The sequence below is a fragment of the Onychomys torridus genome, chromosome 7 (assembly GCF_903995425.1).
Source record: "Onychomys torridus chromosome 7, mOncTor1.1, whole genome shotgun sequence".
Lineage (NCBI taxonomy): Eukaryota > Metazoa > Chordata > Mammalia > Rodentia > Cricetidae > Onychomys > Onychomys torridus.
Window position 1 is genome coordinate 38,493,328 of NC_050449.1, and position 27,843 is coordinate 38,521,170.

At 46.4% G+C, this 27,843-nt stretch overlaps 1 protein-coding gene across 2 annotated transcripts; it reads left to right on the forward strand.

Annotated features, from left to right (window-relative positions):
* On the forward strand, positions 1–26,691 carry Jaml (junction adhesion molecule like). 2 transcript variants are annotated; one of them, XM_036191852.1, is made up of 10 exons: positions 1–210; positions 1,606–1,668; positions 4,498–4,652; positions 6,169–6,394; positions 11,813–11,925; positions 15,863–16,109; positions 18,633–18,783; positions 21,784–21,844; positions 22,813–22,896; positions 26,189–26,691. In XM_036191852.1, exons 2-10 carry the CDS (start codon positions 1,626–1,628, stop codon positions 26,252–26,254), a joined length of 1,146 nt encoding a protein of 381 aa, XP_036047745.1. In that variant the 5' UTR covers positions 1–210; positions 1,606–1,625; the 3' UTR covers positions 26,255–26,691. The 2 variants fall into 2 exon arrangements, with proteins under 2 accessions (XP_036047745.1, XP_036047746.1); XM_036191853.1 differs by lacking the exons at positions 1–210; positions 1,606–1,668 and adding an exon at positions 3,819–4,153.
* Positions 26,692–27,843: the final 1,152 nt, after the last annotated feature.

Consider the following 27,843-nt stretch of genomic DNA (forward strand, 5'->3'; position numbering starts at 1 on the left):
TCTGGCTCTTAGGTTCTAGAAAATGGGATCCTGTCTAGCAATGTTTCCTCTTTTTGAAAACACTGTTATCTATATGATCATATCTGATTCTTGCTTTGTCATCCTGTGTTGTAGGTATAGCTAAGGTATAGTGAGTCAAGGAAGACCCAGGGAAGGAATCTCCTTGAGTAGTTTCCATTTTCCAAGAGGACTTTGTTGATTGGAATACAGGTAAGGCGTCTTTCTTGGCAACCACTTAAAAATATGTATTTCTTATTCTATCTTTAGAATTCTGTGTATGTGTGTATGTTTGTGTGTGGGTATATGCACATGAGTGCAGGTACCCTTGGAGGTCAAAGGCACCAGATATCCCTGGAGCTAGAGTTACAGGCAGCCGTGAGCCACTAGAAGTGGGATTGAGAAGCAAACTCATCCTCTGCAAGAACAGTACATGCTCTTAAGCTGCTGCGCCATCTCTCCAGTTCTAGACAACTGCATTTTAGAAAGGAAATGGCCAGTACCAGATATCCCAGCAGAGCTGGCCCAGACCCTTGCTATTAATGCGATAAGGAACATTTCTTAGCAGTTCTGAGAGAATGGTTCTAGTGGCCGAGCCATTAGGTATTGGGAGTCACAGCTGAGATGGTTTGCGCCCCAAGATGGACTGAGTTGTAAGTTCTTAGTCTTAGGGTTCTTCACTTTGGCTAAGAACATTTGGGGGACTTGGTATAGAACAGTGAGTCATTTTTCAAGAGCTGGAGGGTGTCATGAAATTAATAACACAGACATAACAAAGACATTAGAAATGGTTTTACATGTTCAGCTCAATTCTTAATTCTAACCACACTGTCCTGCCTTTAAAGGTTGATAAAAAAGGGTATTTCCTGTGGTGTCTTTATATTTTAAATTTGATAACTAATACCTTTAGTATTAACATTTATTATGTTAACCTTTATTATGTTAAATGTCAGCTTAACATTTCCCCTTTGTGAACTGAGGCTATGACTCTGTTAGCGGAGCGATTGCTAGGCATGTGTAATGTCCAAATGCAAATCATTGATCAATCAGTTTCCGTTCTTTGTACATTTCTTCTCCCACACGGACCAAACACCCTTTACCTGCATCAAGGCAGCAATTCCCATTGAGCTGGAGGGACAGGTAAAAAGTTGGGGCTACGGATCCCTGTAGTGTTTGGTTTATGTGAAGTGTCCAGGCTGTAGAATATCTAGAGTGGTTGTCTCAAGGCCTCCGCACGGACTCACCGGCTCTTTTTGTTTGGAAAAGTGACTTTCATCTGACCTTCCCTTCTTGCCATCATGAAGCAGACCCCAAGGGTCTCTCCAAACATTACTTGGTTTTGTTTTGCCTTATCCCTCCTCAGCATCCTGATGTAGTCTTGTTCATACAAACTCCTGTGTTTCCTTCTCCCAGCTGTTCCTCATACGTCAAGTGTGGCTGCGCCAGAGCTTTGCCTCCCATGTTTAGTGCTGTGCGGGTGCCTCAGACAGAACATGGCCCACAGTGGCGCTGGTCCACATGGCACTGGCCCACAATGGCCTCACTGTTGGTTTGTTCATTTAACAATGTTCTCTGTTCATAATTTTCTGGTTTTCCTTTTATCTTAAGATCGAAAACTTGAAAGCAGTATGCTTTGCCTCCTGAAACTGATTGTGATTCCAGCAATTCTGGGTAAGTGGAAACGAGAGACTAGGGGCAGTATCTGAAGGCTTGTACCCATAATTTTTTTGGACATTTATTTATTTATTTTGTGTTGTGGGGGAAGGGTGTGGGTATGTCAGAGACAAATTGCAGAAGCTGGTCCTTTCTTTCCTCCACGTGGTTTCCTAGACTTAAACTCAGGTCTTTGGGCTTGGTGGCAAGTACCTTTACGCACTGAGCCATTTTGCTAGCCCTAGTCTCATATGTTTCCAAAAGCCAATTTTTATGTATGTTTCATCCCCTTTGATTGTGAGATATGGAAACGCTGGGCTGGAACCTCTCGGTTCTGGTGAAATGGCTGTTGGTTCTTCTTGCCTTCTTCTGTTTCTATTGGGCCCAGAAGGTCTTTGGGTACGTCCTGGGTGTTCTGGAACATACTTGTGTGAAGGGAAGTTTCTCTGTGGCATTCCTACGGTTGACATTTGTGTCGGTCAATCACAGCTAGTCTCAGATAGGAAGGGAAATGACCAAAGAGAAATGGAGGGCCCTTTTTATGTGTCAACATGCTTCAGCCAGGCAGACACTTTTGTCATTTCTAAACACAGGGAACTCTTTCCCAATTGTAGTTGTTGTTTTTTCTCTGCCTGGAACTCTGGGTTCCTCCCACTTTTACCCCTCCCCCAGAACCTCACCCCAAAAAGCTTGCTCAAGCCTTCCGGATTCCACAAGCTTCCCCCGAGTTTTACTTCCTTCTGGGAAGCCTGCTTTGGCCCCAGTGGACTGGGTGGGAATCTCCTGTTCAGACCTTGCCTAGGTACCCAGGGCAGCTTCCTGCTGCTCATTTCCACTTCCTTTCTCTTTTCTGCCTATGTCCTGTCCCTTACTCCATGGAAACAGACCTGTGGAAAGAAGAAATTAATTTAATGCTTTACTCTCTTATTTACTAATTTAACTTGTAGCCAGGGTCTTTCTTTCTATGTGAATGAAAATGAGGCTATGACTGCTCCTAGGGTTGGTTTTTATTGTAGACACGAGGAGAGAACAGCCAGAGGCATCTGGAAGAGTCCAGACTGAACGTGGCTGGCAGAATAGACCAGGCCATGAGAGGAGAGAGAGTGAGAGAGGAGGAGAAGAGAGAGAGAGGCAAGAGGGGGGGCCAGGAGCCAAGAGCAGAGGACCAAGAGTGAGAAAAACCAAGAGGCCAAGGGGACAGAGAGGACAAAGACAGTGTGTGGCCAAAATGCTCGGGTTCTATAGGACTCAGAGGCTGAGGGAAGGGAGCTCAGGGTATGGAGAGGTTTGGGGGGGAGATGTCTGTGTGAGAAGTGCTGAGAGGAGCCTGGACTCTGTAACAGGTACTTGTAAGGCTGAGAGGACCTGGTGGTCAGTGTGCGCTTTGCTATGTTAGCCATTTGTCCGGGGTTTCTTTGGGACTTGACACTATGTAGCCCAAAGTAGCCTAGAACGCTGTATCTTCTTTTCTCTGCCTCCTGAGTGTTAGGATCACAGACATGCATTATCATGCCCAACTCTTTATTATTATTCATCAGTGTGCTTATTCAAGTGGGGGTACGAGTATGGAGGTCAACTTGCAGGAACTGGTTCTTGCATCATGTGGATCTGGGGATTGAACTGAGGTCATTAGGGTTGGTGGAATCTCACTGGCTCTCTTTATTTTTTTGAGCTGTAGACAGTGAACCATTACTCAACAAAATAAACAAAAGTGCTGCCTTTGCTCAATTCTAGGTGACATAGAATATGTGTGTGCACACACACACACACACACACACACACACACACACACACATGCCCACATATGCATACTCAATTCTTCCTCACAGGAAAATTCCAATAGTCACTGGAGCTAGTAATGTGTTTTTCAAAATACCTCCATCCAAAGGGTTGAGAGTTCCTATGTTCTTCTCCATCCTCCCTACTGTGTGAGTCTGCTGTTGGGCAGGAAGTTCTCTCTTCTCTCAGGAGACAGCTTGGATGAAAAGGCTGGCACCTTTCCTGCTCATTCCCATATGTGTTCATTTGGCTCTTCTTTGATAGGAACTGGGCAGCATCTAAATCTGTCTCTTGATTTTGTTGTCTTTGTGCCAGAGGACATCTTGTGGAAACAGAAATGTCCTTGCCATGGTTTTCGCTTTTAGTGAAATTCTGTGAGCGACGGGTAGATGAGGGAGTGGGGAAAATCCATGCCAGCAAAGGCCTCCTACAAGCCAGAGTTGATGGCGACTCGTGGAATGGATGAGGCTGGGAGAGGGCAAACACAATGGGAATTGAAAGAGAAAGCTGTGTGCTGGCTGCTCTGGCCTACTTTACTGTAGAGAGACTCAGCCAGCAAACGCAGCGATAAGCTTTTCGTGAAGGGATTAAATAAAGGGGAAAGAGGAAGAAAACAAATGATCATTCAGATCATTCAGAGAGGGAACCCGTGAGCTCACGAGCAGCGAGAATGAGCCCACTTCCTGTTTAGTTTAGTTCACCATTAAGAACACTGTATGCAGAGGTAAGAGAAGTGAGTGAGTAGATGTGGATTTCAGGATTTCCTTTCATTAGAAAGGCAAGGCGGAGGAATTCTAGAAAAGAGGAAGGGACCAGTGAGGCCAAGGGAACCAGCTAGCTAGCTCTTTTTGCGGTTTGAAGGTTGCAGAATCCTTCAGATTTGAATCATGTAGATAAGCAGAGGGTTGCTCTCCTTTGCCATACTGGTTTGAGTGAGGGGCCTCGAAGTGCTTAGACCATGCTGGATTGTGGCTGGAGGGGAAATGCATGCTATCTAGAGATTGATGCCGAGTTTTCTTGTGGAAGTTACTTGTCTAAGTAACGTCTTCTATCCTTCAACCCCTGTAGGTGATTCTTGGGGCCTGGCTGATATGACTGTCTCCTCCTCTGAGCTCAGAGTGCATGTGGGTGATTCAGCTTTCATGGGATGTGTTGTCCAGAGCACAGAAGAGAAACGTGTGGTCAAAGTGGACTGGACACTCTCAAAAGGGGAAAATGCTGAGGTAAGGAGGTGTGGCCTGACTGTGTAGTCAAGCCTCTGGCTAATGGTGTCAAGATGGCCTGGGCGTGGGAGAATCAGTCACTGAGTCTTCAAGGTAGTATTGCAAGAGCTTTGGAAGGAGTCATCACTGGGTCTTCTCTTAGCTTAGCTATTTGGCTGTGTATCATCAGCAGGGTAGATTATCCAACCTTGCTTCATTGTAGAGAGGAAACATGACCGTAATGCTACCAGTACTTAACTGGCTGAGGGCCGATGGGAGACATGGAGTTTTCTCAGTTAGCTTCTACTGTCTTCTGCCCTACAGGGTAGTAATGATGGATGTGAGAGGCATTTCCTGTAGTCTAGACAGATGAACTATGCATAAGAATGATGGTACAGGGGTTAGGGATTTGGCTCAGTGGTAGAGCACTTGCCTAGCAAGTGCAAGGCACTGGGTTCGATCCTCAGCTTAAAAAAATAGAAAAAAATATAGAAAAAAAAAAAAGAATTATGGTACAGGTATCGTTCTGTGTTGGGACAATTCTTTAGCATTCTACTCTGGGGGACCATACGCTGCTTCTTTGCATTTGTTTGAAGTGTTGGGATTAGCATCCAGGCAGGAGACTTGCTCTCATGAGTTCTGATTGGGAAACTGTCTTCAGCTTCTATTACAAAGTCCATGGAGATGTGTGGGTGTCTGGATCATCTGTGAAATGTGGCCCAAGTAGTTTGCTACCAGCAAAGAAATACTTATGTTTGCAAATCAATGGCTGCTTTTGCAGCTCAGAGCATATTCTCTGCTATCCCTGCAATGCTACTTTCACTCAAAACTGCACTTCTACTTGCTATTCTAAAAGAAGCAGAGCTATGGTGGAAGTAGAATTAAGAATTCTGGGGCTGGAGAGATGGCTCAGAGGTTAAGAGCACTGACTGCTCTTCCAGAGGTCCTGAGTTCAATTCCCAGAAACCACATGGTGGCTCACAACCATCTGTAATGAGATCTGGTGCCCTCTTCTGTATACATAATAAATAAATAATTAAAAAAAAAAAGAATTCCCCAGGGCTCCCCCTCCCATCCTGCCACCATTCCTACTGAGGACTCCTCATGATATTGTTGGCTGGAGCAGGGCAGTTGGCAGCCTGCCTGTCCTGCTGGGAACAACAGCCTACAATACCAAGGGATTAGAATGGCATCTCACCAACCCTATCATAAGACAGGAAGTGTTAGAGTTATGTTAGAGTCATAAAAAAGTTATGAGTTCTAATCCCCAGAGTGATTATGGGAGGTGTTGCATTTTTCCTTATGTTGAAATGAAACTATGGATACTATGTTTCATTTGTCTGTATAGGAAATTAGTCATTGAGTCTTGTACAAGCTGGGCAGTTGCTTGGTACATTATCATTATTAATATTATTAGCTGAGTACTTTTTGGTCATTATTATGATGATAACTTCACTGTTTCCATGTAATGGTCTTTTCAATCCAGACTCCCAGTTCTGGCTCCTCTCTTGACTTTCTCAATGTTTATTACTCTCAGAATGAATACGTGCTATACTATTACTCCAACCTTAGCGTGCCTACGGGACGCTTCCAGAACCGTTCACATTTGGTGGGGGACATCTTACGAAATGACGGTTCTCTCCTGCTCCAAAATGTGCAAGAGGCTGACCAGGGGACCTACACTTGTGAAGTCCGCCGCAAAAGTGAGAGCATGGTGTTTAAAATGTCTGTGCAACTGCACGTGCTGCCAGAGGAGCCTAAAGGTATGGGGTCACTCACTCAGAGAGGGGTGAAAGGGCAACAGACTGCTGGTGGAAGAGGGAGAGAACTGACCAGTGCCAGCCTTTAGACTAAGTACGTCCCTTCAATAAGCAGTGACTGTTAGTTTGAGCACACTCGCTCTTCACAGAACCCCTGGGAAGCTTGTATTGTCCTTTCCATCTTGGAGGAGGCTACTGTGACTTGATGAGGCTGAGCCGTGTGCCTAAGGACACCTGTTGATAAACCACAGAACTGATACTGGAGCTCTGGAATCTTTCCTTTCTCTGTGTTCTCTTTGCTGTGTCTGACATTTCCTAGCAGGCAGGCACATGGATGTCTCCCCTTGTCCATATTTTGTAAGCACCTATGTCAGGAGTTCTAGGGATGGAGGAGGGAGCAGCTTTCTCTTACTTCTTTGCATTTTATTTCCCTGTCTGTAAATTCAGGGAGTGACATCAGTGTCTTGCTAGCTTTAGTTTTACAGTACTGTGGATTGAACCTTGGGGTCTCAGTCACGTGAGACAAACACACTCTCACTGAGCTATATCCCCTAGCCCTGCTTAGTGGTTTTAAGATTGTCCTTTGGTAGAAACCCAAACTTCCAGGAATCTCAGGCAGAATGTGAGGACAGAGCAGGGGCTGGCAGAAGATCATCCCCACAGAGGGGCAACCCCCACCTACCTTCCACCCCCCACTTTCTACCAACAGCACCCAAAGTCATCTTCCTTGTTGCTGATCGGTTCATCGTAATGTCAGGCCAGGCTTTGTTTAAAGTCAGATTCTGCTGCTTTCAAACAGTCTGCAAGTGACAGTTGGAACTGAGGTGCCTGGGGTGTGGCAGGCCAGACATTAGAAAGTTCTTTCTTCTCTCTGACCAAGCTGAAAGGATAGCAGCCAAGACTGTGACCCAAAGAGACGTTACACTCCAGAGAACTCTCAAGAACAAGTCTCACATGCAGCAGTAGTGGGTGTTGGATTGGTCTCGAAGGCAAAGGGTTGGAGGGCCAGGCAGCTGCTAGAAAGAAAGTCCCCCAGAGATAAAGGGCAGCAGAGGAATTTTAAATGGTGAAGACTATTCCTTACTTAGAGACGGTGACATTCGTAGACTGCAGTTAGACTGGACTAAAAATGGCGGCACAGGAAGCTGCCCACTCCAAGGACACTCTGAAATCTTTTGTTGTACAAACAATTTCCATATCTCTCTTTTCTAATACATTCATTATATCCAAACTAATCACATCCAGGGCATCTAAAATTTGCTCCCATATCCATATAAACATTTCCAGACAAAATATTAAATGAAAACTACTAGAAAACCACAAAACTATCTCATGCTTAGCCAAGTGTGGTGGCGCATGCCTGAAATCCCAGCACTTGAAAGGCTGAAGTTCATTCTCAGCTTCATAGAAAGTTTGAGACTAGCCTGTCTCAAAAAACAAGAAGAAAACAATATACATGCATTATTATTTTTTTTCCCGAGACAGAGTTTCTCTGTTTAGGTAGCTTTGTGCCTTTCCTAGAACTCACTTGGTAGCCCAGGCTGGCCTTGAACTCACAAAGATCTGCCTTCCTCTGCCTCCTGAGTGCTGGGATTAAAGGTGTGCACCACCACCACCCGGCTTATACATGCATTCTTTAAGAGTGGTGGGATGGTGGGAATTAACACAAAGAGCCACAACTGCACCATGTACAGAGAGTGGGAGACTTAGGAGCATTTGGTCCTAAATGGGATGTCGTTATCTAAGCTCTCCCCTCAGTGCTCAGGGAACCCTGTGGAAGAGGAGGCAGAAAGAGTCTACGAGCCAGAAGGGATGCTAACACCAAGGAAACAGCATCTTCCAGATACAACAGGACTGATGCACATATGAACTCACAGAGACTGTGGAAGCACACACGAGGCCTGTACGAGCCAGTCAGGGTCCCAGAACTCAGAGGGGAAGGTGGACATGGGCTCTCACCCCTAGCCAAGAAGCTATTCCAATTATTACCAAGGAAAGATTAATTTTCTCTAATGGAGTCTTACTGGGTATATCCAGCCACACCTCAGGGCAGGTCACATGCCCTACTTGACCAACAGAAAGAAAACCCAGTGGTATTTTTGTAGATTTTTTTTTTGCTTCATTTTTCTTTGTTTGAGCATTTTTTTGTCTTATCAATCTTCTGCTTGTTTGTTTTGATTTTCATTTTTGTAGTTTTGTGGGGTTTGTTTGTGTGTGTGTGTGGTGTTTATTATTTTTATTGTTGACTGTTTTTTGTTGGTTTATTTGTTTTGTTTTAAGAGAGGGAGAGAGAAAAAAGAACAGAAAGTCGGGTGTGTCGAGAGGTGGGGAAGATCTGAGAGAAATTGGGGGAGAGGGAAAACATGATCAAAATGTATTTCATGAAAAAACTTTTTCAGTGAAAAAACAAGAGTGTGGGATAGGGGCTGGAGAGATGATTCAGCAGTTGAGAGCACATACTGTTCTTGCAGAGGACTGGAGTTTGGTTCCTAGCTTACAGGGCCTGTAACCCTAGCTCCAGGGGGATCCAACTCCTCTGGCTTCTTTGGGCACCTGCACTCAGATGCACATACCACCCTCACTAAACACACTCATCATTAAAAAAATAACACAAATGAATCCTTAGTGAGCATGGCATGGCGTAAAGGGGTAGCAGATGGCCCAAGGCTGCTTGCCTGCTAGGAGAGGGCCATGATCTAGGGGCTCTACTCTCTCCTGCTAGCTTTCCTCCTTAGCTACTCAGCAAACTCCCCCAACACCTTGCCTTTCTTTCTAATGATGCTAGTCATACCCATGCAGTGTGTCTTCCCTGCTTGTCTGGGTTTCGGTCCTTTGCCTCTGACAAGCCTTTGGCATAGATCTTGGTAAAGTGTAGGCAATCAATACACATTAGTGTAATGGATGAAATTCTCGAACTAATGTCCCTCGTGAATTCAATTTGTGAGTACAGAGTAATAAGGAGTGGCCTCTGGCACCTCTCCTCATTTTCCCTGTATCCTTTTTTTCTTAATTCCAAAGCTGTAGTCCTCCAGGAAAAGGGAGGAAGTCTGATGTTTGCTTTTCCCCAAGATTCTCTTTGTGAGTCCCTTTTCTGCCCCAGTCTCTGTTGGCATACCCAAACCTTCCTCAGAGTGCAGCCCACAAGGTGGTTGTTCCTTCCCATCTTGTGGATACCAAGAAGGAACCAGCAGGAGCCAATTTCAAGAGCTGAAGAAGCCAGGGCAATGGTCTAGAATCACATTCAGGGTAGTCAGAGGCAACCCACATTCACTTCCCTGTCCAGCTAAAGCAGGAACAGATCTAAGCCCCACAGTTTGCCTCATTGCTGAGTGGACCGTGGTCCACTTGTTTATAGCGTTTGTCTCTGTTCATGTGGAAACTCCATGTTGATAGTCATCTGTGACTTTTCGTTGTAAGGTATACCCTCCAGTTTATAATCCTCCTGCAATTCCACCACATCAATGCCCTTTTCTATAGTTCTTAAATATTTTAGGTGAAAATAACATGTTTCTCATCCTTTTGCTCTGGAACCAGGCCTGTTTCTTCTCACATGATGTGATAGGGTACATCAGAATGCTGGGGGTTTGTTTTCACTTGGACTTGGCTGTGAGTTCTGATTTTTCTCTTAATTAGCACCCGTGTACTTTGAGTGCCTTTCCCTATTCTTCCATGCAAAATGGAGAGCAATACAATAAGAACCTAGAAACATTATACTGACTTCAGCTAGGAATATAGTTCCATGGTTGAGTGTGTCCTTAACATATATGAAGCACTGGATGGATTCAGATTTAGGGACTAAACATGCATGTTATAATGACTAATTGCTAGGCTGCCTATAAGGTGATTGGCACATGCTCAGTGCATTAAGAGGACTATTATTGTTCAGTTATTATTGACTTAAAAGCTAGTGTTCAGTTCTTAAAGGGATGATGTAATTGAGAGGGAGTTTCCTTCCCTGCTTATGCCCTTTGGAGCTGGTTTTCACTGCCTGCAAAAGAATTCTCTCCACTGATTTTAAGTTCATATTATTTTCTTTTGCTTGCTTCCTACTGTGTAGCTAGCTCATTTACTGGGCAGGAAGTTCAAGTTCTCCCAGGGAGGCAACTTGGATGAAAGGTCTGCTTATGCACTGCATTTGTTCAATTGGGACCTTTGCTTGACATTCTTTTGAAAGAACTCTGTCTACTTAAGACGTTTGCACCATCCCGCCTTGGCTTTCTTAATGGACTTCGTGGTGGAGGGCAGAGTGGAAAAATTAGCAATGTTGTTCTATTTGCCTTCTTTTCGGGGATCTCTTAGAATGACTTATTCAGAGAGAATATGGTGGGGTCAGCTGCTGCACAAGCCAGCAGGAGGAAGCTCCTACCCTAGGAGGTGGAAGGCCTGGAGAGCTGGAAGGGGGGTGTCATGTCAGTTGGGGAGGTAGGGTTCTGGAGAGGGCAGGATTGAAATAGAGAGGGGAAGCAGTCAAAGGGAAAGATACTTCCTTGGCCGAGTTTGCAAGGAATCCCATGACCTGTGTGGAAGCCAGAACTATGTCCCAAGCAAATCCTAAAATAACTTGTAAAACGAGTCAAAGAATTTGAAGAAAGTTATCCATGGTTCATCTTTTCCCCTCCGTTAGAAGATCCAGGAAGTTAAATATGAGAATGAGTTTTCTGACTCTCCACTGTCTGTGCCCACGGTAGGGTCTCTGTATCCAGCAACAGAAAGCGAGGGTTTCAGGACTCTCAGTCCTTCATCTGGACTTCAAATATGAGAGAATTTCTGGAAAGGGGGAAAGATAAAGGAGTTAAAGGCAAGCAGAAAGTGGTTGCTGCAGTGTAGAAACAACAGGAAACCCAGATTTGGTGTCTGTGCAGAGTGAGCACGTTCTCTTGGGCTAGGATACCATGTCGCTTTGAGAGAAGGGGCTCTTGAATATTTTGTCCACATGTTTGGTTGTGACAATGACATTTTACTGTTGAAGATCTTTAGCTAGACCTTTCTTTCCCTCCCTCCCTCCCTCCCTCCCTCCCTTCCTTCCTCCCTCCCTCCCTCCCCTCCTCCCTTCCTTCCTTTCCTTCCTTCTTTCTTTGTGTGCTCTTCATATACTCAAGGGTGCACTTATATTTACCCTCCACCATCTTTCTCTACTGTTTTGTCTTGAGGCAGGGTCTCTCACTAAACTGGAAACTCCACCATTTTGGCTCAGATGACTGGCCAGAGAGCTCTCAGGTCCACCTGTCTCTGCTCCCAAATATTGGGGTTCCAAGGCGATGTGCCTGGCTGTTTACGTGGGTGCTAGGGATTTGAACTCAGGTTCTTTGGCTTGCAGGATAAGCATTCTCACCCACTGAGTCATCTCCCCATCCCCAGACTTTGTCTAGAAACTCTGTTTGATTATATTAAGTCTGACTCCATTTATCATTTTATCCCCAGAGCTCACAGTCCATGTAGGCGATTCAACTCCAATGGGATGTTTTTTCCAGAGCACAAAAAAGAACCATGTGACCAAGGTGGACTGGATGTTTTCTTCTGGAAACCACGCCAAGGTAATGGGGAGGAGCCCTCACTGTAGAGACCCCTGGCTGGAGGCAGGGGAGGGCAGGGAGAGGAGAACAGGTACTATGTGGTGGGCGACGTTGAAAAAGCCCAGGCCTGGGAGTCTGTCAGACCTGGGCTCCTGCTTTAGCCCCTTGTCTGGACAACTTTGGCTTCTTGGTGGGAAATATGATTCTGCTGAAGAGAAGGGGAAGGGGTGAGGGAGGAGAAGATGGAAGAGGGGGGAGGGATGGGGAGGAGAAAGGGGAGGGGGTGAAGAGAGGAGGAGGAGGAGAGGAAGTGTGGGAGAGAAAGGGGAAGGAGGAGGGGGAAGAAGAGCTGATTGCTTAAATGTTAAGGTTTCTAAGACACTGATGTGCAAGGGGACACAGGAAACACTTTGTACATGATGCGGCCACTGAGCTCGAGACTCCCTTTACCTCCTCTTCAGTGTACAATCCTTGTCGGAGCAAAGCGGGGTGGCTTTTGTGGCCTAACCTGGAAAGCAGTGGGCCAGGCCTAAGAATACAATCGCATTCTTGTCCTAATGTGTGCTGTTTCTGTGAGCTTGGCCTGGCACTCCAGTACTCACTTTGTGTGATGGAGAGATTTTTTTTTCATCTTCATAAACTTTCCAGGGCTTGGGATTGGTAGATCCTTGGGAGCCAGAGTGAAGGCTATTTTATAGGAACTATAAACTGTAAAGTAGTAGGTAGCAAGTTAGTTCACTGGACTAACAGATCTCAACAATGACATGGTATTTGTGGGTTAAAAATGTGTACTGAGGGTTTGAGGATTTAGCTCAGTGGTAGAGCACTTGCCTAGCAAGCTCAAGGCCCTGGGTTTGATCCTCAGCTCAAAAAAAAAAAAAAAAATGTGTACTGAGGGCTAGTGAGATGGCCTTTCCTTGCTACCAAGCTTGATGACCTGAGTTCAGCCCCTGGGTCCCATGTGCTAGAAGGAGACAACAGAACTGTACAGGCTGTGCTCTGACTTTTTACATTCACACCATGCAACTGCCCCTCCATAAATAAATGTAATAAAAACGTGGTATGGGCGACATCTTAGATGACTTATTGATAGAAGTTAAAGTGAGAAGTTTTATAAATTCAAATGTATTCCGGGTCATCTCGCTAACAAAGTCATTCACACCTGATTCTTGCATGCTGTCTGAGGGCATCAGAAGTGGTGGCATCATGGTAGAGGGTGGGGGATGGTATGTGGCTGCAAGTTCACTCCAAAGAACTTGTCATGCATTTAGGTTTTATTTATTTATTTATTTATTTACTTACTTACTTATTTGTTCTTTATTTTCTGTGTGTGAGTGTTTTGCTTTCACATATCATATGTACCACACACATGCCTGATGTCCACGGAGCCAGGGAGAGGGTATCTAATTCCCTGGAACTGGAGTACAGAAGGTTGTGAACCATTGTGTGGGTGCTGGGAACTGAACCTGGGCCCTCTGTAAGAACAAGTACTTCTAACTCCTGAGCTGACTGGACTCTGTTGGCAGGCTCCTAAGTGGGAGGTGACCTTCAGATGATGGTAAAGAAAAGGATGGGAAAGTATGGCATTGGGATGTCTTGCACAAGGTCATGGCTCACACAGGCAAGTGTATTGAGAAGTCCAAGACCTTATACAATATTTCCAGGGGAGAGACGAGACAGTCATCAGAAACTATCATGTAATGGGGTGAAGTCAGCGGGAAACTGATCAGTTGCACTAGGGGACACAGGGTGTCTCAAGGACATTGTAGACTGAGTACCATCAGCCCTGGGGTTGGTAACTGTAGCCCCTTAGAGAGGGAAGAGTTGAGTTCTCAGGGTCTGAAGCCACAGCTCCCCCCCCCCACCCCGCCATTATAGGATCTACCAAGCAAGTTGAGGAGCTGTGTTCCTCCCCCACACATCAAGGCTTCAGGGAAAGCCTGGGATCAGCTCAGCCCTCAACACTGAATCCTCTCCAGCCCCCATGGTCATGCATTTGTATGTTATGCAGCAAATGATTCACAACAGAAAGAGGAGTTGGGGCCAAGTCTCTACATTTGTGTTTCCGTCTATAACTCATTACTGTTGCTCAAAGGCTTTCCTTTCCTTTTTTGTTTGTTTGTTTTTGAGACAGGGTTTCTCTGTGTAGTTTTGTTGCCTGTCCTGGATCTCACTCTGTAGACCAGACTGGCCTCGAACTCACAGAGATCTACCTGGCTCTGCCCGGTGGCTTTTCTTTCTTCTTGGAAAAAAAAAATCTATGACTAGAGATGCAGCTCATTAGTAGAAAGAACACTTGTCTTGTATGCATAAGACCATGGTCTCAATCCATACCACTGCTTGTACCATGACCACAATCACCAAATAACCACACACCTTTGTAAAACATTTCAATATCCATTCATTCAAAGACTTTGTCCTGGCCTGTCTGTGGTGGTGCACACCTGTAATCCCAGCACTCGGGAGGCAGAGGCAGGTGGATCTCTGTGAGTTTGAGGCCAGCCTGGGCTACAGAGTGAGTTCCAGCATGGATAGGGCTACACAGAGAAACTTTGTCTCTAAAAAATCCAAAACCCAAACAAAGCCCCTGTCTTGATGGAGCAGTAGCAGCAAAGGTGGAGGAGAGAGCCACCATGAGACAATGACAAGAAGTAAAGAGCTAGGAAGAACGTGAAGCTGAGCTCTGTGCTTGTGGTTCTGTGTAGATAGCCGGGGAAGCCTCATCAAGGAGGCATTTAGGGAGATAGTGTAAAGACAGTGAGGGAGAGGACCAGAGGGTTCCAGTTACAGGAGCAGCAAGGACAGTAGCTCTGAGACCAGCCTTCAGGCAGTAGCTGGGTGTCTGTAACTACATCTAGCGAAGGAATTGAAGTGGGTGTGAGAGAGGGAAGAGACAGGGCAGATCATAAAGGGTCTGCAGGAGAAATGAGGGGCCAGGGGAGGTTGGAGCGAGGACGACATGCTGGATCTTAGGTTTCTCAAAGCTCATCTGCTGAGGGTAGACTGTGGGGAAGGGCGGGCAGGGAGACAGGTGAGAAGGCCCCTGGTAGAGAGGCGGCATGGCTTGGGTCTGGCATGGCAGCGGAAGGGTGGCTGAAAGGGCTGGGCTGGGCTGTTCTTTGAAGGCAGAGGGCACAGATTTTCTGGCGAGTTTGATACAAGTTGCTTAAGAATGAGGAATTAGGAAGGAGGGCAAACTGTGGTCGGTATGTAAAATAAATGAAGATGTTAATTAAATAAAATAAGTTTTTAAAAAAAAGAAAGAGGAATTAAAGATGACTCTAAGATCTTTAGCCTGAACACGTGGAAGAAGACATTGCCATTTACCGAAATGGGATGGACTGGAAGGAACTGGTTTGGAGGCAACAGTCAATTTTAGACAAGCTTTATCTGCCTGTTGGAAATCCAACTGGAAGTGCAGGGACAATAAAGTATGCTTTTGTCTTCCCACCCTCCGTCTCTCTGTCTATCTGTCCGTCCATCTGTCCCTCCCTCCCTCCCTTCCTTTCCTTTTCTGGAAAAGAGTGAACTACTTTTACTTTATATTCTCATTTTCTGTCTCTCTTGTCTTTAGCTCCGGTGCTGGGCATTGAACTAGGCAAGCACTCTGCTGCAGAATTATAACTTTTCCATCTTGTTACTCCTTATTGGGAGACAGAGTCCGGCTAAATTACTCCTTTGAACTTGCTATTCTCGGGCCTCAGCCTCCTGAGTAGCTAGGATTACAGGCCAGAGCCACTGGCCGCTCTTAAACCCGCTTCTTCCGAAGGAACAGTTGTTTGTGGTCTGGTGTCTTCCTCACCAGTACACGTGTGTTTGTACACGTGCATGTGAACACGACTTCATGTTACCTAACTCTCTCCCTGCCCTCACATGGCAGGGCCCTGTCAGCTCTGAAGTCTCCTCCAGTATACTCCCTGCAGCCCTCCAAACCTCATGCTTTTGACCTTTCCTTTAGGAGGAGGTTGTCTGGCGCTATGACTTCAACAGCTATGACTACAATGAGCGTAGTGGGTACTTCCAGAACCAGGGCCGCTTCCGAAACCGGGTAAACCTGGTGGGCGACATCTCCCGAAACGACGGCTCTATCATGCTTCAGACAGTGAAGGAGTCTGACCAAGGAGTCTACACCTGTCACATCTACCTGGGGAAGCTGGAGTCCAGGAAAACCATTGTGCTGCATGTGATCCAGGAGACATCTCAAAGTAACTAATATTTGGGTGAAGAGGGCTGAGGGGCCATGCACAATGTCTGGAGTGAGTCAGGGAGGCTCCAGGCATGCCCAGAGAGAAAATAGGAGGGTTCCAGAACGAGAAACAGAGGGGTTTCCGACAAAAGGTTTTATGTTCGGGCATGGAGGAGAAGAAAGACTTAATTGTGTTGTCTGAGGCAGGTTGTGTGAGGTGAGGGTTAAATCATAACTCAGTTAGCAGCCAGGATGTGGCCTGTGGACTTCGCCTCTCACTGGGGCCTGAAGGAGCTGGCTGTGGTTGGCTGAGGGTGGTGGGGGATGACTAGAAAGGGAAGTACCTCAGTGCTGCGGGCCAGAGACACCTTCTTGTCAGTGCTAATGGCCCCAGCTGGAGAGGGAAGCATGAGAGGCGGATTTCTTCAAGAAGTCTCTTCATCCCATGTGTGCTCCCTTCTCACAAACCTTCCTTCCACTCTACAGAAAAAAACACACGGAAGTGGGGAGTGGGGACTCACCTCCATCTCAGGCCACCCTGCCCACAGACATAGATACACCCGCCCTCATCCTTATCTCCGCATGCCATCTTGAGGCAGATGAATTCCTTCCTGCGAGGGGCACAGCTATACCTGTCCCTGGGGAGCCGCCGGGCGTGGCTCTCTGAGCTTACCCTTTGTGCCCTTCTCTTCCATTCATGTTCGGCTCAGTCCGGTGCCCCCACCTCAGCTCTCATCCCATGGTTCTGTCTTAAGTCAGGCTCATACTGCCAGATCTACTTGAGTTTATATCCCCGGTGGCATGCGAGTCACCCACCCCCGGCCTTCTTCAGCACAGTGACATTAGACGCTGTGTTTAACCTACATTCTATATTGGGCACAATTAGATTGGCACAAATGTTTATAAACAGCCATATGTGTCCCCTGATATCTGAGGAAATTTGGTTGGCTCCAGGACTTATTCCTCCACTGAAAACATCAAAATCTGTGGGTGCGTAAGCTCCTTCTATAAAAACGCTATATTAAAAAAGGTATTTATTTATTACAGACACATAGCTTCTTTTATACTCGAAATCACCTCTATATTACCAATCATACCTAATGTAAGTAATTGTTGCCTCATATTGCTAAGGGAATGGCAAGAAAAAAGGTCTTCATATATTCAACACAGATAACAATTCTGCAGTTGGCTGAATCCAAGCATGAGAACACATGGAGATGAGGGCTGGTTTTGTGTGTGTGTGTGGAGGGGCAGGGTTATTATATGCATGCAAATATTTCAACTCCACACCAAATTTCTACAGATCCTTCAGATATGCATGCCTCTCCCTCATCCCATCTTCCCAACATTGGTGAATGCCACCACCATGGACACGGTTAGGTAACTGGATGCCAGGGAGGGAATGGCCCTTGAGTCTTCTCCTTCCTAATAAGTCATGTCATTTTTTGGCTGAGTTTGAGGCCACCTTCCTTCCCAGCCTTCACCAGGCTTGCTTCTGGCCGTCTTCTTTCTGTTTTAGACTTTGGCCTCTATCCAGCCTCTGCTCTCATCCTTAGCCAAGGCCTTCTTTCTAAATCACAAGTTAGGGCACTCCATCCCACCAAGGATAGATACACCTTGCATTGACTACTCCGGGATTTGTAGAAAAAAAAAAAAAAAAGCCAACTGCTTTGCCGAGGCGATGAAGCGCCTTCCTGACTTGGACTCCATTATTTCTCCTGCCTAAGTTCCTTTCACCTCAGCTTCAACCTTTGACCTGCACCTGTGGAGCTGTTTCCACTTCCTCAAAACACCCCGTCAGGCCACCAGACCCTGGGCATGACATCCTCTTGGCCTTTCTCCGCACCACCAACAGCCCAACGAACGGAATGCTTCTTTAAAAACTCACATTAAAATTTAGCACTTGCTGGCAGAAGTTTCTTCTCATGCTCTTCACAGAATTGCGCACCCCATTCTCTGTGCCCTTCTGTTCCCCCTACAGACAGACGTCTCTGTTGTCACGGTTGTCTCCCTCCTGGGAGGCAGGAAGTGGCCATCAGTTGTCTTTGTAGGCATCCTCTGTGTCTAGAGATCTCCGGTGCCAAAGAAATGCTGACAGATGTCTTTAGAGTGGATAGATGAGCTGAGGGACAGGTAGTATACCCATGAAAAAACCCTGGAGGCCCTATTTAGCATTGTGACTATACATCTGGATCTTGTAGCATAGACTCTTTCTGAGACAATCATTGCCCATAAAAATGTCCTTGAAAATGCCCCTTACATCTAGTCATTTGGCAAACCAAGGTTTAACATAGAACTATTGATGTAAATCTAGCATAGGTGAGGGCAGCTGCTTCTCCTGCCAAGTTTAAGCTTTAGGGCTAAGCCAGGGTTGGCCTGGCTCTTAGTCTCACGGGAATGGTGTCCCTGTGTCCTGATATGGGACGCAGCCTGGCCTTCTCTCCCTGCTTCCCTGACCTGGATGCTGTTGTTTGGCATGGGTTATGGGGGCTCTCCACTTTTCTGGAATACTGAGTCCCTCGATGCTTTCTTCATTCCCAAGTGTCGATTTCAACAACTTCTCGACCCAAGACTAATCAGCCGATGATCCTGGATGGGAATCAGCTGGTGATAATTGTGGGGATTCTCTGTGCCACCTTCTTGCTGCTTCCTGTTTTGATACTGATTGTGAAGAAAACCCAGTGGAATAAGAGGTGTGTGACTATCCCCACCCTTTCAGTCAGAAGGCCAAGTGTGTAGTCTGTTTCTAAATGAAAGTGGAAGAGTAGCCGTACCACCCTAATGTGAGCCTGACCTCATCTAATCCAAAGAGGGAGAGAGTGCCAGTGCCCTTCGATGGTGCATTGATTGTTACATTTGATGTCATTATAGGTGGCTCTGCCCCCTTTGCTCACCACACTTCAGAAAGGCTTGGACATTGCTGTACCATGCTCATTCTCCTTGCTGTTATACAAAGATTATCAGCTCCCTCACAAATGGGGGTTTAAGTGGAACACAGTTCAGATATAGACCTCAAGCAAAGGCTGTAATAGCACCCATGGACTGCTCAAGAGAAGTTATGAATTGGGGAGGAGACTAAGACAGAAGTCCCTATGTATCCAGGCAGGCTTTGAACTCATGGTCCCCCTGTCTCAATCTCTCATTTGCTGGCATTACAGGTGTGTACCATTATGCCTGGCTTGAAATGTGTTAGAGGGCTGGATTTCATCATGAGCTCTCCCAGACTCTTAGAAATGCCCGAATGCCAGGATACAGAAGCTAGTATTTCACTATCAGCAGCTCTGAGCGTTTCTGTTTACAGAATATTAGTGAAACATGTTGGCAGTTTAAGCTAAAGCCTCAGTTGAAATCACAGCAATGGGAAAGACCCATAAAGACTAAAGAGTATTGGCTTTTTTCTCTTTTACTGTGCTGGGGATTGGACCCCGGATCTTGCACATTCTAGACAAGCTTTCTACCACTAAGTCACACCACCTCTAGCCTCACAATACTGATGTCTGAGTGACTTTTCCTCGGGATATGAAGATTCTAAAGAAAGCAGTTGTGCCTACTCAGGTCCACCGCTACTCCTAGAGCTATCTGACTTGGCGTTGAACTTCCTTGGCTCCTCAAAGGGTCATTGCTCCAGGCGTGCATTTGAGCATAAGACTAAGAGCCAGACAGTGTAAGCTCTGCTCCCAATTTATGTCCATACTCTGGGCCTCCGTGTCATGGAAAGTCATTCTAAAGAAATACTACTATTCTGAGATTTCCACATAAATACAGTCACTGAAACCTTGCTGCCTATAAAAATCTGGAGTCATTGTGAGTACAGCATCTCTCAGGAAGGCAATGATTGGATGAGTGGACATTCTATTGAATATACTATTACATACGAGCCAGCATGTGATGGCATGGGATGGTAGCCAAGAAGGTTGTGAGGGAAATGCGCAGTATGATCTTGATTTTATAGAAAAGAAGCAATACAGTGTTCATGGCAGGCGCCTGTACACTGGCTATGTTTTGTCTGGGAGTTTACTTAGCTGTCGTTGACAGGAGTCCTGAAGGATAATTCTGAGGCATTATCAGACATTGAAGATGACGATCCTGTCGCCTAAGGGGACCACTTGGAGACCTCAATTTCCAACTGTCTAATTCTGTAGTATTTGATTCATTTAAAAGTGAGAATATACAACTTTACAATCATATGATAAAAAATATTTCCATTTGAGACAAACATGGTTTATTTTTATGCCCATACCTTTTTAAAAAAAATCTGTTCTTAGATCAAAACAGGAAAAAAAAGTTACATTTACTGACAAATACATGAGGCAACTAGCTGAGAGAGCAAAGTCAAAGGGCCTGTTCAGGGAAGGGTCAGAGTGCACAGCCTGGGGGGGGGTCACTCAGTTGTCACTGGGGAGGTCACAGACCCGGGAAATGTGGTCTTGCTGGATGTGTGCTACTCATTGACGGTTCCAGTTCTCAGTACTGAGAACAAGACAGTGAGGTCAAATGCCATGGGCTCTCTCTGTTCAGTTATTTAAAATTATATTACCTCCTCTGTTCACAGCGCCTCCCCTCCCCTCCCCTCCCCTCCCCTCCCCTCCCCTCCCCTCCCCTCCCCTCCCCTCCCCTCTCTTCTCATTAAAATGAGGTCTCTTGGGCCAGTGAGATGCCCTGAGGTCAGTTCCCAGAACCCATATGAAAAGTCAGATACCATAGCTTGCATTTGTATGGTGGGATGAGGTATGATGACAGGAGAATCACCTGGAAGCTGGCTGGTCAGCTAGCCTGGCATATGCAGAGCGGGCAGAAACAGCAAGAGAGACTCTGTCTCAACAAGGTGGAAAGAGAGAACAGATTATGAGAAGTTGGGCTGGGGATTTAGCTCAGTGGTAGAGCACTTGCCTGGCAAGCGCAAGGCCTGGGGTTCAATCCTCAGCTCAAACAAACAAACAAACAAACAAACAAAAAAAACAAAAAAAACAAAAAAAGCAGATTATGAGAAGTTGTCCTCTGACCTCTACACACATGTTGTAACTTGAGCATGCTCACACACACACACACACACACACACACACACACACATTCATAAACACACACATTCACAAACACACATTCACACACACATTCACACATACACTCACACACACATTCACACTCACACATTCACACACACATTCACACACACTCACACACACACTCACACACATTCACACACACACTCACACACACATTCACACACACATTCACACACACATTCACACACACACACACACACACACACACACACACACACACACGATGATGATAGTAAATTTAAAATGGGATCTCTACATGCTGCCAAGGCTGGTCTTGAACTCCTGGCTCCAAGCTTCAGGATTAGCTGGGACTTCAAGATGCCACTGTGCCCCGCTATACTCTGCCTCTCACTGTGGGACAGAGGTTGTTAGAGGGAAAACAGAGAAGGTGAAGTCATGTTTCAGCCTAAACTATCCTCAGAGCATCTTCCCATTTCCTACCGGAAGAGCTGCTCTGTGTGTATTTACTTCCTCCCAAGAGTCTCTTCATAAAGTAATGCAAGGGTCCTATGTGATATAGGTGTCCCACTGGATGCAAGAGACCCATTTAGTGTTGGGTTCTTTCTAAGTGAATCAGTGTGCCTTGTGAGGTTCTGAGTGTTAATTCCATGTACTTTTCATGCCTTACAGTTCAGTGAATTCTACACTTTCCTTGAAGAGCTTGGAGAGCAAAGAGAAAGCTAATCCAGAGGTGAGAGGACAGCCTGCTGGCTGAGGGGGACAGGAGTGGCAGCACACTCCAGCAGGAAGCACTGGGAGGTGGAGGGTGGGAACACCATCTTACTCATTTGTCTCAGCTCAGCCCACAGGCCAGGGCTCTGTGCACAGCAGTGCCTCAGAAAGCCTTTATCACTGCTGCAGAGGAATGGGCTGGGGCAAGGTAGCCTGGGTCGGATCACCCTGGGCAGCAGATCCTGGGGGTAGGTATAGGAAAGAGCCCTGGACCTGGAATCGGAGGACTCTGTTACCTTCCTGAGCTAAGGAGTTAATGATTAAGAGCAGGTGTATTCAGGAACCTTTAGAGGGGACCAAGGGCTTCCCCCTCCATAGTGCTTTGAAGTGGAGCTATAAACAGGAGCTGAGAGATGAATTTCCCCAAGCTCCTGTATTCTCACCTTTCCTTCCCTCTGCCCCTTCTCCCTTTCCCTTTTAACTTTTAGACACTTCTCTTTGATCAGCTTCCTGAGTTTTGGGTTGCTTTTGTCCCAAGAGGAGAATTTTCATTCAACCTGATTCAATCCTCAGAAGCCTAAGAATGTGTCACTTTCCTAAGAGTGGTGTGATGGTGAATCACAGTCCCCAGATCTCAGAGCTGTGAGGTTCAGGGAGGGCTGTCCTTGCCATATCAACCCTCTGCTAGATGATAACAGCTGATAATTAGTGCCAGCCTACAAGTTATTCTGCAAGATGAGGGTCCCCTACTGCCAAGTCAGTGCTTAGAGATGCAAAGGTGTTTGGTCTTGAAGCAGACAGTTTGGTTCTTGAGGCAGGTACCCTTTCCCGTGAGTTAACTCAGGAAGACTGAAGTCAGAATTATCATCATTGATAACAATTCATCTAGCTCTCCATAACCCCTGAACTTGGTCACTGATCTCCTGTGAACAGTCTCTTTCCTGGATGACCCTTAAGAATCTTGTATATCCCCCCTCAATCCCCCAGAAACATGTCTACTCCTCAATAACTACGTGGGAGAGGATGGATGAAGGACCAAGCGGACAATCAGAGGCCACCTACATGACCATGGTGAGGACTATTCTGCGCCCTTAGCTGAACCAGGTTTCTGGAGAGGGAGCACATGTTGAGGAGGATAGTCTAGGCTCTGGGAGGCAGGAGTGAAGAGGTTGTTTGCAGAGGACAAATTTTTTTGTTTGTCCCCGCCCCCCAGCAGTAGGAAGCAGGGAGAATATACTGTTTAGGATTAAAATCACTGATAGCGAGTACTAGCAGAGAAAGTGGTGGTGGTGGGGGGGACCCTTTTCTCATTAGCCCAGCTCTGGTTAAATAGATGTAATAAAGCATCTTAGATCATCAGACGAGGCTTGCAGGGGAGTGAAACGTGACGGTAGAGGAGTAGGAATATAGCTCAGTTTGTAGAGTAATGTCTTCCCTGCCTGGAGCCTTGGGCTTGAGTCCCAGCACCATGTAAATTGGTTGCGGTAATACATGCCTGTAATCTCAGCACTAAAAGGCTAGAGGCAAGGGCATAAGAAATCTTGGGTCACTGGATGGTGGTGGTGGCTCACACCTTTAATCCCAGCATTAGGGAGGCAGAGGCAGGAGGATCTCTGAGTTTGAGCCCAGCCTGATCTACAAAGTAAGTTCCAGGACAGCCAAGGCTACACAAAGAAACCCTGTCTTGAAAAACAAAAGCAAAACAAAACATAAAAACAAACAAACAAACAACAACAACAATTCAGGTCCATTCTCAGCTGCATACCCAGTTTGAGGCCAGCCTGGCTGATGTGAGACCCTGTCTCCAAACAAGGTGTGGGGCTAAGGAAATGGCTTGGTAAAATGCTCTCTGCACACGCATATGGACTGAATGTGAATCTCCAGAACCCATAAAAAGCTGTCAGCATGCCCGTCTGTAATCCCAGTTTGGACGTCAAGATGAGAGGTGGAAACAGAGCCCAGTGTAGGTGACAGCAAACAAGAAAGAAATCCTGTCTTGAAGGAGGTGGAAGTCTTCTGATCTCCAGATGCACAGCACTCTATGCATGTACCTGCACTCCTGCACACAAATGCACATGCATACACACATGCATGCCCACACATGGTGAACACACATAATCTTTGAAAAGGTAAAAGCAGGATCCCTTTTGGCCATTGGCTTTGGTTATTCTGAACTTTGTTATTACCTTCTCACAATCTAACTGACGCGCAGGCTACAGGCTGCTTTTCAGAAGGTAGGATGGAGTCTGAGTCTTACCAAGGCAACTCAGGGAAGAAGGGCACCCAGAAAGGGCCCCTTGCTGTGCAGTGTGTAGGGGTGGGAAGGAAGGAATTGGCTGACAGTGGCACCATGTTATTTTATAGACTAATTAATGGCCCCCACCCCATGATGGAGCTGTACTCTGTTGAATTCAGCAAGGCAGGCCTCCAGAGCATGTGGAATGCTGGGCTGTTTGCTCCTGTCCTACTGCACAGAAGACACATGACTCCCAGCTGATGGCAGTGGAGCAAGGTCTGCCTAGGCAGTATGAGATCAGAGATCTGGCTCCGTTCCATCAAGTAAAACATTAGCCCTTCTGGAGTTGTGGATGAATAGAGTCATTTTCCTCTACATCCATCTTCCATTATTACCATGTGATACTCCAGCAACAGGCCAGGCCTCGTCTTGGCTTTTAGAGACTTGCCGACATGGCTACTGGCGGGAGTGTCCCCTACAAGCACTGTAGAAAGTCTTGAAGGGGAGATAATTTGGAATAACATTGCTCTTCACAGCCACCCCACCCACATGCTGTGCAAGGAAAACAGTGCCTCTGTCCCCTTGATGTCCTTGTCCCCTTAATGCCTCAGGTCTGCTGAAGTGTGGGTGAGGTGAGGCCCAGGCTATAAACACAGAGGCCTTCAGGGCTGGCCAGGTTACTTAGAAACACTATGTGCTGGGCTGGAGAAACAGCTCAGCAGTTAAGAGTGCGTACTGTTCTTGCAGAGGACCCGAGTTTGGATCTCAATGGTCATGTCAAGCAACTCCTAAGTGTCTGTAACTCCAGTTCCAGGGGGAACCTGATGCCTCTGGCCTCTGTGGGCACCTACACTCATATGCACACCTCCCCCATATTTACATAGATTTGTAAAAACAAATCTCTAAAAAAAGAAAGATGTGCCAGGCATGGTGGCACATGCCTTTAATCCCAGTACTTGGGAGGCAGAGGCAAATGGATCTTGGAGTTTGAGGCCAGCCTGGTCTACAGAGTGAGTTCCAGGATAGCCAGGGCTACACAGAGAAACCCTGCCTCAAAATAGATAGATGATAGATAGGTAGATAGATAGATAGATAGATAGATAGATAGATAGATAGATAGATGATAGATAGGTAGATGGGGAGAGAGAGAGAGAGAGAGAGAGAGAGAGAGAGAGAGAGAGAGAGAGAGAGAGAGAGAGAGAGAGAGAAGAAAGGCTGTGTGCCAAAATGAATAAATCCGTGGGAGGCTGGCAGGTGGCTAAGCACCTGGGAGTGTTTGCTCTGCAGTCCTGAGGACCAGAGTTCACATCCTAGTGCTGTGTAATGGGTGGGAGTCCTGCACATGTGTATCCAGCTCCAAGGGCTAGGCCAGTATCTTTTTCTGGTCCCTATGTGCATAGGCATGTACACACACACACACACACACACACACACACACACACACACACACACACACACACCCTTAGGGCCAAACTCCAGGCTACAGGCTCTTGTTGGAAACCTTAACAGCAGAGGTATTCTTTGATAGAAATGTCAGTAGGGAGCCTGTCATTTTATTGCTGTTGATTGGATTGCTTTAATGTAGTCTGTAACTTCGTTTCCAGAATCCATGGGTTCAGCCAACCACACCTGGAAAATACCTGGCAAATGTCTACAATGAACGTGTGCAGACATTCTCTTGTTATTCCCAATGTATTACATCAGAACACCTAGTTACATGGTATTTGCATTCTATCAAAGGAAACAGGGAGATGATTTTAAGTACAGACAAGCATGTATGTAGGTTACATACAAATGTCAAGGCCATTCTCTGCTATACAGTAAGTTTGAGGCCAGCGTGGGTCACAGGAGACCCTGTTTCCAAAAAAAGGAAAGTAATTTTGCCTCGGGGGTGGTGGTGGTGGTGAGGGTAAATGAGGCGGTGCATATAGAGTTTAGTATTGTACCAAACATATGAGGACAATTTCAGTGAGTGTCTGCTACTGTTATTTTTAGACATACTTTTTTTCAGTGATGGGGATTGAACCCAGGACTTTCCACATGCTAGTCAAGCACTTCACTGCTGAGCTCAACCCCAAGCCCCTGACTACTTACAGATGTGTTTGTTTCTTCTGCTCTTCCTTACAGCACCCAGTTTGGCCCTCTTCCTCCAAAGCACCCAGTTTGGCCCTCTCTCCAGTCAGATCCAAATAATCCAGTTGGAAAAAAAAAAAGTCAGCTTCGGGAATTCCCCACCACAGCAAGCTTTCTGAGAAGAAAAGAGAGGTACTTCTTCTCAGGAGCAGCAAAGACTGTGTCTTTGGTGGCCCCTGAGCCACTGTGCCAGCTAAAATATAGACTTCTGCTTTCTCACTGGTCTCGACCTCTATCAGAGGCCCGAAGATGGAGGATTTGGAATCTGGCAGGAAGACTGAACTTCTCCAGATAAACAGGCACTGATGGGGGGAGGGAAATCATAGGCTTCTCCCAGAAGTGGTGTGCTGTCTGTTGGGGCTGGGAAGCTGGCTGGTCTAACCGTGGTCTCAAGCAGTCCCTTGGACCGGATCTTTAATGTGATCAGTGTTTTTTGTGAATAAGCTACGAAGAGGCTCACAGAGATACCAACCAACAAAAACAATTCTTTTGATGAATTATCCCCAAATAAATGTGGTTTGTGGGAACTATCCTTTTTTTTTATGTCACGGATGAAGGGTGATAGGTGGATTTTGAAGTGTGGAACTCCTGAGAAAATCTCCCCAGGGGAGAGCCACCAGGGACTCAGCACATGGGGACCAGATTGGTTCTGGGGAAGGTTGGAGGTGTCATGTTGGAAGTGGGGGATTTAACTCAGTGGTTTTCCTCACGCTGGGGATCTGCATTGGTGGCCGCTAGCTAGGCCTATGGAATTTGGGTATGTCTTTTTCAAAAGTGTTGAACAGGCTTGCTAAAGCAACAGCTCATGACTGAACTCTTGATCTGAAATGTGTGGTTCCTAGACTTTGGCCTGTAATCATGAGATTTAAAAGGACTGATCTTATTTAAAATTGGTGGTGGTGGTGATGGAGGTGGTGGTGGTGGTGGTGGTGGTGGTGGTGGTGATGGTGGTGGTGGAGGTGGTGGTGGTGGTGGTGGTGGTGGTGGTGGTGGTGGTGGTGGTGGTGGAGGTGGTGATGGTGATGGTGGTGGTGGTGGTGGTGGTGTGGTGGTGGTGATAGTGGTGGTGGTGGTGATGGAGGTGGTGGTGATAGTGGTGGTGGTGGGGTGTGGTGGTGGTGGTGGGGGTGTGTGGTGGTGGTGGTGATAGTGGTGGTGATAGTGGTGGTGATAGTGATGGTGGTGGTGGTGGTGGTGGTGGTGGTGGTGGTGGTGGTGGTGGTGGTGGAGGTGGTGGTGGTGGTGGTGGAGGTGGTGGTGGTGGTGGTGGTAGTGATGGTGGTTTTGGTGGTGGTGGTGATGAAATGGCAGTGAAATGGCTCAGTGGTTAAGAGAACTGACTGCTCTTGCAAAGGACCTGGGTTTGATTCCCAGCATCCACATGACAGCTCGTAACTGTCTGTAACTCCAGACCCAGGGGATCTGACACCTTCTTCTGGCCTCTGTAGTCACTATGTGCACTACTATGGTGCATGGGCATACATACAGGCAAAACACCCACACACATAAGATAAAAATAAATGTTAAAAAACAAAAACTAGATAGAAAGGTTGATCTTTAAAATCCTTTGTTTTCCTCAAACTTGATTTATGGCTCCTTGGGGTCAGTTGGGGGCTCCAAATCTGGCTTCCTCCTCACTCAGCCAATCA